This window comes from Schistocerca gregaria, chromosome X, assembly GCF_023897955.1.
Source record: "Schistocerca gregaria isolate iqSchGreg1 chromosome X, iqSchGreg1.2, whole genome shotgun sequence".
NCBI classification, from domain to species: domain Eukaryota; kingdom Metazoa; phylum Arthropoda; class Insecta; order Orthoptera; family Acrididae; genus Schistocerca; species Schistocerca gregaria.
The window spans coordinates 624,395,040-624,409,024 of NC_064931.1; the positions used below are offsets into that span (position 1 = coordinate 624,395,040).

At 40.3% G+C, this 13,985-nt stretch overlaps 1 protein-coding gene across 1 annotated transcript in view; it reads left to right on the top strand.

Annotated features, from left to right (window-relative positions):
- LOC126298246 (monocarboxylate transporter 2-like) overlaps positions 1-13,985 on the top strand; it is a gene marked incomplete at its 5' end in the record, with an annotated part of 362,063 nt that overhangs the window by 254,322 nt on the left and 93,756 nt on the right. Inside the window, one exon of the mRNA XM_049989550.1 lies at positions 3,333-3,480. Coding sequence (XP_049845507.1) covers positions 3,333-3,480 — 148 coding nt within the window. The remainder of the gene's footprint in view (positions 1-3,332; positions 3,481-13,985) is intronic.

Sequence of the window (13,985 nt, forward strand, 5' to 3'; positions counted from 1 at the left end):
CTCTATTTTCAATCTATTATTTTATTAAATAGTAACGGTATTTTTCCTTCTTCCTTTACTTCTATTGCAGTTCTGAATATGCCTATCGTATAGCCGAAACCGGCATTTCTGCCCGAAAAACTTCGCGTCACGACAATCAAATAAGAAATTATGTAACTATAAAAACAAACAAGTTTATAATAATCAACATGTATCTAATTATCCTTTTTATGAAAACATAATTTTTCATGACTCTTCATTTGCCAAAAAATCTTTACGTGAGGAGTTTCTAGTGTATAATACAACAAGTCTTCTGTTAGTAGCATTTGTTCTTAAGGAACTACCGCCAATGGAGTTGGTTTGACGAGATTATTTTGTTTGATGATTTGCTCGCAATATACACCTGTCTTCCATCTGGCATACGGGCTACATGGCCCACCCATTGTATGGTTTTATTGTGATTCAGAACAACCGCCAGGAACACCTTCAACTGTTCCACTGTCAGCCATCTTGTTTTTATACCTTCAATTGTTCCACTGCCCGCCATGTTTGTTTCTACAGAGGGTGAACAGTGCAACAGTGTTAGTGGGAACTATATATAGTGTTTGACAGTGATGAAGATGAGGAAAAAGAAAACGAAAGTGAAACATTATGTAAATGCGGACACACACACACAAAATTAATTTTCAGGCATAGAAATAACACATTTCAAATCGTAATTTTGGCTTAAACAATTTAACTACTTTAAGGTAGGTGGTTGCAGATGACAAACTGTGGAACAAAACAGTCACTGTAGAAACAACACATCAGAAAAATCACCATGTGTTAAAAAGGTATGAATTCATAATTTGTTTTTTCAGATATATGTAATTACGATTTAAAAACTAATAGGTACATATATACAAAAAGTAAAGAACATTGTTTATCCTTGACAGATGAAAAATGAAAGTCCACTGAAGATGCTGCAACTGCAGTGAAACATGTTTGGGTTAAAAAACAAAGTTGTGTTTTGCTAAAGGCGGACCCTATCGAAAAACATACGTAAAGCAAACGGTGTTTATGGCTCCAAGGCTTCGTTATTTTGAAACTTCATTGCATTTGGAGCCTTCAACATCATCTTGTGCCGCTGAAGGACCAGACAAGTTTCTGTCATACATTTCCGACATGAAAATCTTTTCTTTTCTTTTGTAGTGTTAGAAGATTTTTATATATAACGCTGCAGAACACTGTCTGCTGCTTCGGCAACGAACGCTGAAATACTGCTATAGCCGCAGCCATCCCGTGCAAAGGATGTCGTACCCTTTCCAACCGTTGTGGAATTTGCCGAAATGTTTTGTCTCCAAGCAGCTGTGGCCTGTTCCACAGGTAACCCTACTGGCGTAAGCGTTTGGTCATTGCCATGGGATCTCGAGTTTGGCAAACGTCATCAACTAATAGTAACGTGCGTACTACAAAATTTGTAAACCCACGAAGATAACACATACTGTTAACTCTCTCCGTAAAGAGGCGCTCTCTAATATCGCGTTTTCCCTCAAATCAGGTGCAATTTTCATAAGCTATGATAATCAAATATATGTCATTTATCATATATTTGATTAATTTTGTATTTAAATTATTCGAACTGGACGAAAAAAATAACGATCGAAGTGAGACTCAAACCAGCCTTTCAGAGATTAGCACTCTCGAGTTCTACCAATAGAAACACGTGGCCTGTCAAAATTGTCCTCCCTGTAGGTCACTCGGAGAACTTCAAAGTTGAGTTTCTCGAGAATGTTGTAGACTTTTTAGTTCTGAAATAAACGTACCATAAATATAAGAAATTGCAAAACTCCGATTGTCGTATAAGCCCTTGTCAGATTTCCCGGAACGTTTTACTCCTTATAAACAGTAATTACTACTCTTTTTTCTTTGTATCTTCCTCTCATTTCCTTATGGTCATATTTCGGACACTAGTTAATGATCCGTCTCTAAGTTCCTCGATGCCAACTGTAATCTTCTACGGGTTCACCGAGAGCAGCGCAGCGTTCAGGGCACTGTACTCAAGCGAATTGCAGTTCCCATTCGACAGATCAGTTATAAACTTTCCATGGTTTACTTGAATCAAATTTGACAAATATAGGAACAGTTTCATGAAAATTGCTACCGATTACTTCCTACTCTATGCTCATCCCCCCCCCCCCCCTCCCTTCCAGTTTTGCTCCTCTGCTAATACCCACACCGTCACCTTCGTTTAGCCTCTTCCATACCCTACGGAATTCCTCGGCATGAGTGGATATGAATTATTTATAGCACCGAAAAAAAAGATAAAACCTCCCCAACGACGTTGTGAGCATTCTATCACGTTTACTGCTCTTAGGACATCGGAATTAGTTGGGATGAGTATGTTTAAGAGGGTTAAATTTCCTCACTCAGACTATTTACACACACTGATGAGCTAAAACATTGCCACTGACCGCTGTGAGACGGAATACCACCAGGTGGCGTGATACGCTAGGGAAGGTATACAAGCAGATCAGAGACGAATTCTATTCTACAGCAGAATACGGGAAGTAAGTGGAAAATCCACAAATGTAATCGGCTTTGAAAAAGGGCAGATTGTTATGGCCAGGCGCCTGGGAAATATCACGGAAACGGTGAAGCTGGTCGACTGTTCGCATGCCGTGACCACCAAATTCGCCAGATCTGAACCCGATGGAACACTCCGGGGACACTACTGTGCACCAACTCCGCGCCTACAAACCAGGGACCCATAATTTACTGGAAATGCCCAACCTATGCATTGATATCTGATTGCCACATACCTCTGGAAACCTAGAAAGTACTTATCGAATCCGTGCCATGCAGAATCGCTGCCGTATTGCGTTTCAAAGGTGGACTTAACAGGTTATTAAGCAGGTTTATAATGGTTTGGTTCATCAGTGTATGTGAGACTCTTCACGTACGAAGTCTACAGTGATTTGCACATTCTACTAGGATACGGTTAAATTTTGATTACTTAAATTTAATAATAGGTTTGTCATTATTATTACACAGTTGTGTGTGTGTGTGTGGGTGTGTGTGTGAGTGTCTGTGTTTGAGTGCAGGAACTTGCATTGATTTTAAAGTAAACCACATTTCATGCAAATATATTTATCTTTAAAGTCTGTGGTAAAATATTTGTTTGCCTGTATAAATTCAAACAGGTAATTTATTTATGTTACTAAGAAAATTAGATTCGTGTGGTGCATGAGTGATCATTCCGTGATTAGCTGAAAGCGTTAGATGCTTTATGTTAGTTAAGTGCTATCACACAAACTGGTATTACCTTATACCGAAAGATGAGGTGTCTAATTGGCTGGAGCGATGTGTTACAGGTGTGGGAGTCGGACTGACGAGAGACTGTTCCACTTTGATGGTGGCGCAGTACTTCAAACGGCGCCGCGAACTCGTCGAAATCTTCATTGTGTCTGGCAGTGGGCTGGGAATTGCTGTCATGTCAGTATTTATCAAGGGCGCCATCAGGTGAGTGCAGCAGACGTCTGTTATCTTACTTACATTATTTTCCATACGTCTTTTTAAGCTATCAATTATGAGTCTTTCCGCAGATGGTGGTTTATAAAGCGACTTCAGAAGAAATGCAGGGGCTCCTTTGAGAGAACTTCGTTATCATCTGTAAATTTGAAGTAATAAAACAGTGTGACAGCACATAATTTAGTTAGAATGTATTGCATAGCACTTCTTCGAACTCGAATACGTGCATTACAAGACGTAGGGTCAAGAAACGGGTGGAGCTCCTCTAGCTTGATTCGGTATATAAGCCCTAGCACGCCCCTGGAACCTTCAAACAGCGCTGTCAGCCCTTCTTAAGTTTCAGTGATCACCGTGGGGAGCAACACTGGACCGTCTTGCTTTTCTAATAGCTGGATCGTTGATTAGCCACAGAATCGCTTTGGTCAAAGAAACCAGAGCTAAAAAAATTATACCCTGTTAAACACTGATTCATGTATGTTTGAAATCTGCGTTTTCCTAAGAGTTGTAAAAGGTTAATACGAAATAACGCCACTAGACTTTTCCTGTTAAGCAAACGTATAGCTTCCAATGTCTATGCAACAAACACACCTTCTCTAACTCCCAAAGATAAAAATTGTAAACGTATAGCATCTATAGATCGCAACTGTCAAATAACTTTCAAACAATTATTGTCACGAAAAATTTCATGTTATAAAAACTACGTGATTATAATAATAGTATTTCAGAACAATAAGCTCACAGTTGGGCCCTGTATAGTATGATCATGAAAGAATGATAGTTGCTCCATTAATGGTGAAGCTCCATCTTGAAGAGATAAATTTGATCATGTTGCCATTTCAATATTTTTCTAATAAAAGGTCAAACCTTTATTTGTAGAGCTTAAATCTACTGCACTAATCTGCCATATTAGAATCTAGAGATTAATGGTAATTCTCAGTAACTGTTTTCAGCAGGCGGCTTATTCTGTAGTCATTCTGTTGATCTTCTTATATTAGCTCTAAATATAATTGCTCGGTTTGTAACCATTCTTTCTCATATGATTACAATGAATATAATAATTCCTACAATAGAAAAAAAATGTACATATCTCGATATATTCCTTAGATCATTTTGAATATTCACACACTATTTTCTGCCAAATTGAATGGTCATTATATCGCCAACTCCAGCTATGTCTACAGAAATGTTTGTTCCGCTCTGTGACCAAGTGTAATTGTATTCTTTCGTTGTAAGTCCTCTGGCCAAATCATGTGTATGGCTTCAGTTATTCTGTGTACGATCGTGTAGTTGTCCTTGGATTTATTTTACAGCACGTTCTCGGGATGGCATAATTAATTAATGTTGGCTACTCCATAGCGGTTGACTTCATACTTCTTGGAAGAGAGACTCGTTAGTATAGCGGTGTCTCAGGTTTCCAAATTTAGGCGGCGCATGTTTCACTGTCGTGATAGTTTGGCTCTACTTTACTAACCTTATACGCGGAATCCACCTTCTGAGAATTTCCTGATCTTATCGGTATTTTCACATTCTTGCTGAAATATTGTAACATTACTGCACAAAGAATCGTAAATACAAGATCTGACATCAAGTCAATTCCAGTACAAGCAGTGTAACATTTATTTGCTTGTAGTTAGGTATTTCCCTACTTCTGTACAACAAGCTTGCCCGTTTCATTTTACAATATCACTTTCAAGCGCACGTCTGGATTAGGTGAATACCTCATCCTAGTTATGTTTTATTTACGATCAAGAACATCAGTTTAATAGATTACATTTCTACTTGCGTCTAGGTGGAACAGATGATCACATGACATCCAGGGCCCAACTGTGAGCTTATTGTTATGAAATATTGTTATTATAATCATTAATTTTTTATAACATTTTTCGTGACAATAATTGTTTGAAAGCTATTTGACAGTTGGGATCCTTAGATGCTATACGTTCACTTTTTTTTTTATCTTTAGGAGTTAGAGAAGGTGTGTTTGTTGCATAGCATTCCAAGCTTCCTACTTTCAATTGTAATCAAGAATTTAATAAAAATGTGAAAGGTACAGTTAATCAGGACACTGGAAAGAGTTGTCACCTAAATAACAATAGATTTATTCATTTTTAACATCACAAGACAAACATTTTTATTTGACAACGCTTTCACTAATATGCGGTATATGGTGAACAAAGTGATCAGCTGGGGATCATCACATGACGCTAACCAGAACTAATCGCTTTACCTGACTTCATACACGTGACTCCGTGGTATGGCCCAAAAACTACGCTACTATCAAGCAACTGTACTCTACTATTCCATAAAGAAAAATATGGTTCCAAAGAACAGGGTGCTGTGAAACCTATATTGGAGCGCTACGCCATAGCAGCGAACACTTTCCCCTCCTACTGGTCAAGGCGGCACACCAAGATGCGTTCGATGACTGGGGTCATGGGCGGCAGCAATCTGTTATTAATGGTGCGCGCCCGAAAAATGCTAGTACGCGGTCTCGTGTACAGCTAATTCGTAACGCAGCTACTTCCCTACGAGCCTCTGAAACCCCGTTGGATTCCAGTGTGCAGGTGGACCCGTTTGCTGGTCTGCCAAACCAATTTGACTCTCTGCCACGACTATGCGTGACGGAACGTGTCAAGTGTTTGGACGGCCGACTCAAAACAAATAAGTACATCCTTGCATGACTCGCTGTGTGCGTGATGCTAGAAGCATCTGATGGTTCAGATGGTGACTGGCACAGGCTCTAAGTGGCACGCTAGCAAAGGACACAAGTCTCAAAGTGTACGTAAAGACCTGCAATTCTTTACTAGCGAAGCGCCAGTACGAGAGCGACCTCTTCTCTTTCTCTCAGTTTTCCTCGCCAGCACGGTAGCATAGTACATTTATATCTTAGGTTAAACCCACTTTAGCACAAGCCAATCACTAGCTGGAACGCGACATTCGGAAAAGGAAGACGGCCCCATTGCTCTGCATGCACAGATTGACTAACCAGAGACTTAAAAGTTAATTGGGAGAAAAGGAAAAAAGATTCACCTTCGCAGCGTCTTTCTCGTGCGTTTACTAAGAACTAAAAACATGACCTGGATGAAACCACAGCCCTCCATAAAATGATCGTTATATTCCCTGTTGGGTCGATTTCGAACTTTCCAAAGAATCTCTCACATACATGGATAATTTTTTTCTTTCTTATCTGTGATTAGATATGTTTATCCTTTATCGTGGTCGAAAATTTCAGTAAAATTTTGTATGTACTGCTTGGGTTTCAGATCATTTTGTTTATTGAGTAAGTCTTTCGAGAAATTTTTCGTACGTATGTATATCTCCAACTCTTCCAAAATACTCATAATACACACTTTAGATATTTTGTGTAAAATTTATACATTGTTATCAATGTGTTTTGCTTTGTGGATTTCGTCTTTAAGAGGCAGGTAGGATGTTGATTGACTGCTTTCACATACTCTAGTATGTTCTCTGAATCTAATGTTGATGTTTCTTCCTGTTTGACCGACAAATGGGAAGCAACATCAGCATTATATTTAAGAACACACAAGAGCATGTGAAATCAATCAGACATTGTTATACCTACTTCCTAAAAATGAAAACAACAAATCAGAATATATTGAAAATACTGTATAAATTTTATAAATTTTACACAAAAATCTGAAAGACATAATGTGAATATTTTGGAAGACTTGGAGATTGACACACAAACGAAAGATTTCCTTCACGAGTAACTCGTGAACAAAGTCACCTGAAACACAAGCCCCAATTACAAAATTTTACTGAAATTTTCGACCACGAGATGGGATAAACATACGAAATCACAGATAGAAAAATAACCATGTAATATCTATGCAACAAACACGCCTTCTGTGACTTGTGAAGATGAAAAGAATGAGAACATACAATGTCTAAGGATCCCATCTGTCAAACAGCTGTTAAACAATTATTATTACGAAAAATTTCATATGATAACAACCATGTGATTATAATAATAATATTTCACTACAGTAAGTTCATAATTGGCCCCTGGATGCCATATGATCGTCAACTCCTCCTAGATGTAAGGAGAAATGTAATTATGAAAGTGGCGTTCTTGATAATAAGTAAAACGTAAATAAGATTCATTGTTCTCAACATCAGCAGGTGAACTTGAAAGTGTAGCCGAAACATGCAAGCTTGTTGTTCTGAAATATCTAAATACAAGCAAATAAATGTTACACATTAGCTATTAAAATTGACTTCTTGTAAAGAGTCATATTCGACGTAGCTTATTCTGCAGGACCTACTGACAAAAATAAATAAATACAAGATGTTAAACAGCTGATTAATTTCTGCACTGTCTCGTGAACCACATTTGTGCCATGGTTAACGTACTTTTGAAATACCTATTTTTATGAGACTTTCACCATTATAGATAATTTTGTATTAGACATTATATTTTAAATATCTTGCCTATGGGGCCAAATATGTTCGCGTAGGCTCTGTACAAAACTTTTGGGCAAGTTACTTAGATAAGTATCTGTGTACATTCTACCATTCTGAATTGCTTTCTGTAATGTGCCACTGGAGATTAGCATGTGACCTGATACCCGTCTGACCTAACAAAAATTTAAAATAAATTTTCTGCAGCCGATGTCGCCATTTTAGTCATAAAAAATAAAGTTCTTGAGAAAAAAGATGAAACTGTTACATCAAGGTGTGCTGATGTAGTGTATGGCTGCTGAGCTGGAACAGTCACCGATGGACAACTTCCGACGCACCTGTCCACCTCATTTGTGTTAGACCTGTACAGGTATGCACGGCTCTGGTGGAGTCGGTTTTGAGGAATTAAATTTCCTTGCGATTCTTCCAACGAATCTCAGTCTATTATCTGCTTTTCGTACTACTGGTGTTATGTGATCATTCCATTTAAATACGCTCCTGATGATAACCCCTACACATTTTGCGCTAGATAAGGTTTCCAGCAATTTGTCACCATTCCATTTAAATACGCTCCTGATGATAACTCCTACATATTTTGCGCTAGATACGGTTTCCAGCAATTTGTCACCAATGGAATAGGACTTATTAAAACAGCGCACATTTCGCTGCAGCGTGAAAGATTCATTCAAGATTCTAAAAATGTCAGCTTACTAGCTTCTCTGATATTATTTGATGTTATCATATAGCATCGTTACATGAGTATTTACTCGTAGATTCTACTGTCGTCCATAGTCTCCTTCATTTTGAGACTGTACTTTCATAGTTATCGAGGCGACGTAGTTCAGGCTTTGGGCTAGATTTTCGGAAGAGCAGGTTTCAAAACCCTTTCGGCTCTCCAGATTTAGGCATTACTTGGTTTTCTAAATCAATTCTTGAATGTAGAGATGATTCCTTACAGGTTGCCAAGATTCATTTCCTTTACAAACACTGTCCAATTCGACCTTGAGCACCTTCCGTAATAACCTCGACGTCGACAGTCCCTTCAACCCTAATCATTCATTTTTCCATTGTATTTCACTGTATTTCTCACGGTAGCACTTTAGATTCAGTGTGAATAATGTAGAATTGCTTTAAGGAGAGTTGTAGCCCTGTCAGTTTTTCCATCCTGATATAATTTATCATTTGTTACCAAAACCTATCTTGCTCATATATTTACAGGGTGTTTCAAAAATGACCGGTATATTTGAAACGGCAATAAAAACTAAACGAGCAGCGATAGAAATACACCGTTTGTTGCAATATGCTTGGGACAACAGTACATTTTCAGGCGGACAAACTTTCGAAATTACAGTAGTTACAATTTTCAACAACAGATGGCGCTGCAAGTGATGTGAAAGATATAGAAGACAACGCAGTCTGTGGGTGCGCCATTCTGTACGTCGTCTTTCTGCTGTAAGCGTGTGCTGTTCACAACGTACAAGTGTGCTGTGGACAACATGGTTTATTCCTTAGAACAGAGGATTTTTCTGGTGTTGGAATTCCACCGCCTAGCACACAGTGTTGTTGCAACAAGACGAAGTTTTCAACTCAGGTTTAATGTAACCAAAGGACCGAAAAGCGATACAATAAAGGATCTGTTTGAAAAATTTCAACGGATTGGGAACGTGACGGATGAACGTGCTGGAAAGGTAGGGCGACCGCGTACGACAACCACAGACGGCAACGCGCAGCTAATGCAGCAGGTGATCCAACAGCGGCCTCGGGTTTCCGTTCGCCGTGTTGCAGCTGCGGTCCAAATGACGCCAACGTCCACGTATCGTCTCATGCGCCAGAGTTTACACCTCTATCCATACAAAATTCAAACGCGGCAACCCCTCAGCGCCGCTACCATTGCTGCACGAGAGACATTCGCTAACGATATAGTGCACAGGATTGATGACGGCGATATGCATGTGGGTAGCATTTGGTTTACTGACGAAGCTTATTTTTACCTGGACGGCTTCATCAATAAACAGAACTGGCGCATATGGGGAACCGAAAAGCCCCATGTTGCAGTCCCATCGTCCCTGCATCCTCAAAAAGTACTGGTCTGGGCCGCCATTTCTTCCAAAGGAATCATTGACCCATTTTTCAGATCCGAAACGATTACTGCATCACGCTATCTGGACATTCTTCGTGAATTTGTGGCGGTACAAACTGCCTTAGACGACACTGCGAACACCTCGTGGTTTATGCAAGATGATGCCCGGCCACATCGCACGGCCGACGTCTTTAATTTCCTGAATGAATATTTCGATGATCGTGTGATTGCTTTGGGCTATCCGAAACATACAGGAGGCGGCGTGGATTGGCCTCCCTATTCGCCAGACATGAACCCCTGTGACTTCTTTCTGTGGGGACACTTGAAAGACCAGGTGTACCGCCAGAATACAGAAACAATTGATCAGCTGAAGCAATACATCTCATCTGCATGTGAAGCCATTCCGCCAGACACGTTGTCAAAGGTTTCGGGTAATTTCATTCAGAGGCTACTCCATATTATTGCTACGCATGGTGGATATGTGGAAAATATCGTACTATAGAATTTCCCAGACCGCAGCGCCATCTGTTGTTGACAATTTCGAAAGTTTGTCTGCCTGAAAATGTACTGTTGTCCCAAGCATATTGCAACAAACGGTGTATTTCTATCGCTGCTCGTTTAGTTTGTATTGCCGTTTCAAATATACCGGTCATTTTTGAAACACCCTGTATTTAATATTAATGAAATAGCTATATTGGAAACAACGAATAGTTTCAAGTCCGTACCGTCTTCTTACACACCAGAGAAACAACGAAAGGAAAGAAAACATTAGAGACGGTCAGGAAATATATGTAACAATCTCTCAGATGTAATCGCGCAAATTACATTCCTTTCAGTTCACTGGCCGAGTTCCAAGCACCTATATCCGAGTTTCATTAGCCCGCTACAGTTCTGTCATTACTTAACCAATATTATTTGCCGGATGCGAAGCTGGCAACAGCGTCACAAATCAGAGACGTTAGGACTGGCAACTTGACAAGAAAACGTCGAGCACTTTGGGCTTCCATTAAACTGCTCACACTGAACCTATCGCAGCATCTGCTTCAAGTAAAATAAAAGAGTAATCTTAGACACCGCGCATAATGGGAAAAGTTACGTAATAGTGCTAATTTAAATAAGAGGAATTCTTTTGGTTTCAGTGTTCCACATACGCACGCTCTATTTTCTGAGAGTATTAACACATACGAAATTTCGCTGAATGACCACTGAATAATAGTATAAAATGTAGCAATAAAATACATAATTGATGGTACAGCCTATTTTAGTAATAAAATACAGTACAATATTACAGGAGACATTAATAAATATTTGTACAAGAATGACTAAGAACGGTTGTGGTTCGAGAAGGTTGGGGAAAAATATTTTGGAGATTCTTACTAATGGGTTGAACTGTATTCAGTGTTACTTAATTTGGTTGTATAAATTAACAATGTCAGAGACAGAAAATATTTGAGTGCAAGTGCATGGTTACCAGTTTCCAGGCAGAAGGAATTGGCACAGCACTGAAAGAACGTGGGTCCGATGAAATACAATTATGTCTGATAAACGAAAAACAACAAAAATATTGAATAGTATGCACACAAATCCACACCAGAGTATGCTGATATTTCTTTCTAACAGTTTCTTTAAATTATTACGCATGAAAGCCAGGATGGTTCTGCCAAAAACGCCAAGTTCGATTTCTTCCAGCATCCCTACGTAATTCTAACTAATGTTTCGTTTCTGACGAACTCCATACATACCTGTCACACTGGGTAGCCTGTATACAAATACGCTGGTGTCCCAAATTAAAGGGAAAAACCTTAAGTTTGCAAGGATGTGTTTATTTTTGCCACAAAACAGTAATATCAGGTGACAGTAAAGTTGAAATAATATATAGAATACAGTACTTAAATAACTGCTACATGCATAACGGCAGACAAAAATGTTCTTCGTTTTTTCGAACTTAACGGATTTACACACACTTTCCGATAACTGGTTAATGCGCTCAGTATTTGATGTGACCACCTCTGGCAGCAATACAGGTCTGACAGATGACGGGGCATGCAGTGAAAGATGTCATCAGTCTCATGTTGAGGCAACAACTCACGTTATTCCTGCTGCGTTGCTCGTAATTCTTGGCGAGTGGTTGGTGGATGCTGACGTGATGCAACCCATGTTCCTAGTGCATTCCAGATGTGCTCTATTGGATTCAAATCGAGCGAGTGAGCAGGCCACGCCATGTGTGCTATATCTTGCGTTTCCAGGAAATCATAAACCACTCATGTTTTTTGTGGTCGAGCATTATCGTCCAAAAACGCGAGGTCTGGGCCCAGACCACCTCGCAACAACCGCACATGAAGTCCCAAGATCTCGCCAAGATACCTAACAGGAGTTAAACCTTTCCGGTTTTACCGTACAATTTCAAGAAATGGTGTCCGAGTGGTCAACATAATCCCTGCCCACTCCATTAGGGATCATCCTCGATATCAGATTCTTTCCACAATGGTTGGATCCCGAAATCGTGTTCCACGTTCCCTCCACATGCGAATCCATTAGAATCACGGTCCAGACCAAATCTACATCTACATCTACATCCATACTCCGCAAGCCACCTGACGGTGTGTGGCGGAGGGTACTTTGAGTACCTGTATCGATTCTCTTTTCTATTCCAGTCTCGTATTGTTCGGTATGCCTCTGTGTGGGCTCTAATCTCTTTGATGTGATCCTCATGGTCTCTTCGCGAGATATACATAGTAGGGAGCAATACACTACTTAACTCCTCGGTGAAGGTATGTTCTCGACACTTGAACAAAAGCCCGTACCGAGCTACTGAGCGTCTCTCCGGCAGAGTCTTCCACTGGAGTATATCTATCATCTCCCTAACGCTTTCGCGATTACTAAATGATCCTGTAGCGAAGCGCGCTACTCTCCGTTGGATGTTCTCTATCTCTTCTATCACCGCTACCTGGTACGAATCCCACATTGCTGAGCAATATTCAAGCAGTGGGCGAACAAGTGTACTGTAACCTACTTAATTTGTTTTCGGATTAATTTCCTTAGGATTCTTCCAATGAATCTCAGTCTCTCATCTGCAAATAGGGACTCATCTGCGAAAAGAACATTGGCCCACTGTTCGACCGTCCATGTGGCATGATGAAGGCTCCACTCTAGACGCTCCCTTCTGTGGAAACGTGTCAGAGGTACATATACAACAGGTCTCTGACAATAAAGGCCACTCTGCCGAAGCCTTCTGTACACCTTTTGCTGCGCTACAACACATTCAGTGGATGCTGTGAGGTCAAATATCAGTTGCCGTATAGTACTAAGGCGGACCGTCGTTCCTTTACAGCCAAACAGCTGCTCTCTCTTTTTGATGTTACACGTAGTCGGCCCCGCCGTGGTCTTCGGGATAGTTTCGATCTCTGTAAACTATCGCCACATCCGAAAAACAACAGAACGATTCACATAAAGCCAGCGGGGCACTTCAGTTTGCGAGTGTCCTACATTTTCTCATGGGCCTCCACCGTAGAGAGGCTGGTAGGCCTCTTCTCTGTGCCATACTGCACCGCCTGTGACTGTGTACACAGCGACTATGGATGTGGGACTACTCGGCAAACATTATCCCGTTTGATACGTGCCATGATGTCGTCGTTGTGCGTTGACCAGGATGCCATCTTCCGTGCAGGACACGATCGTATGGACATTTGTTGACAGTTTGCATGATTATATCGTGAATTATACAGAAGAATGCTGAAGATTAGATGGGTAGATCACACAACTAATGAGGTGGTATTGAATAGGATTGGGGAGAAGAGGAGTTTGTGGCACAATTTGACTAGAAGAAGGGATCGGTTGGTAGGACATGTTCTGAGGCATCAAGGGATCACCAATTGAGGGCAACGTGGAGGGTAAATATCGTAGAGGGAGACAAAGAGATGAATACATTAAGCAGATTCAGAAGAATGTAGGCTGCAGTACGTACGTACACTGAAGAAGCTTGCACAGGATAGAG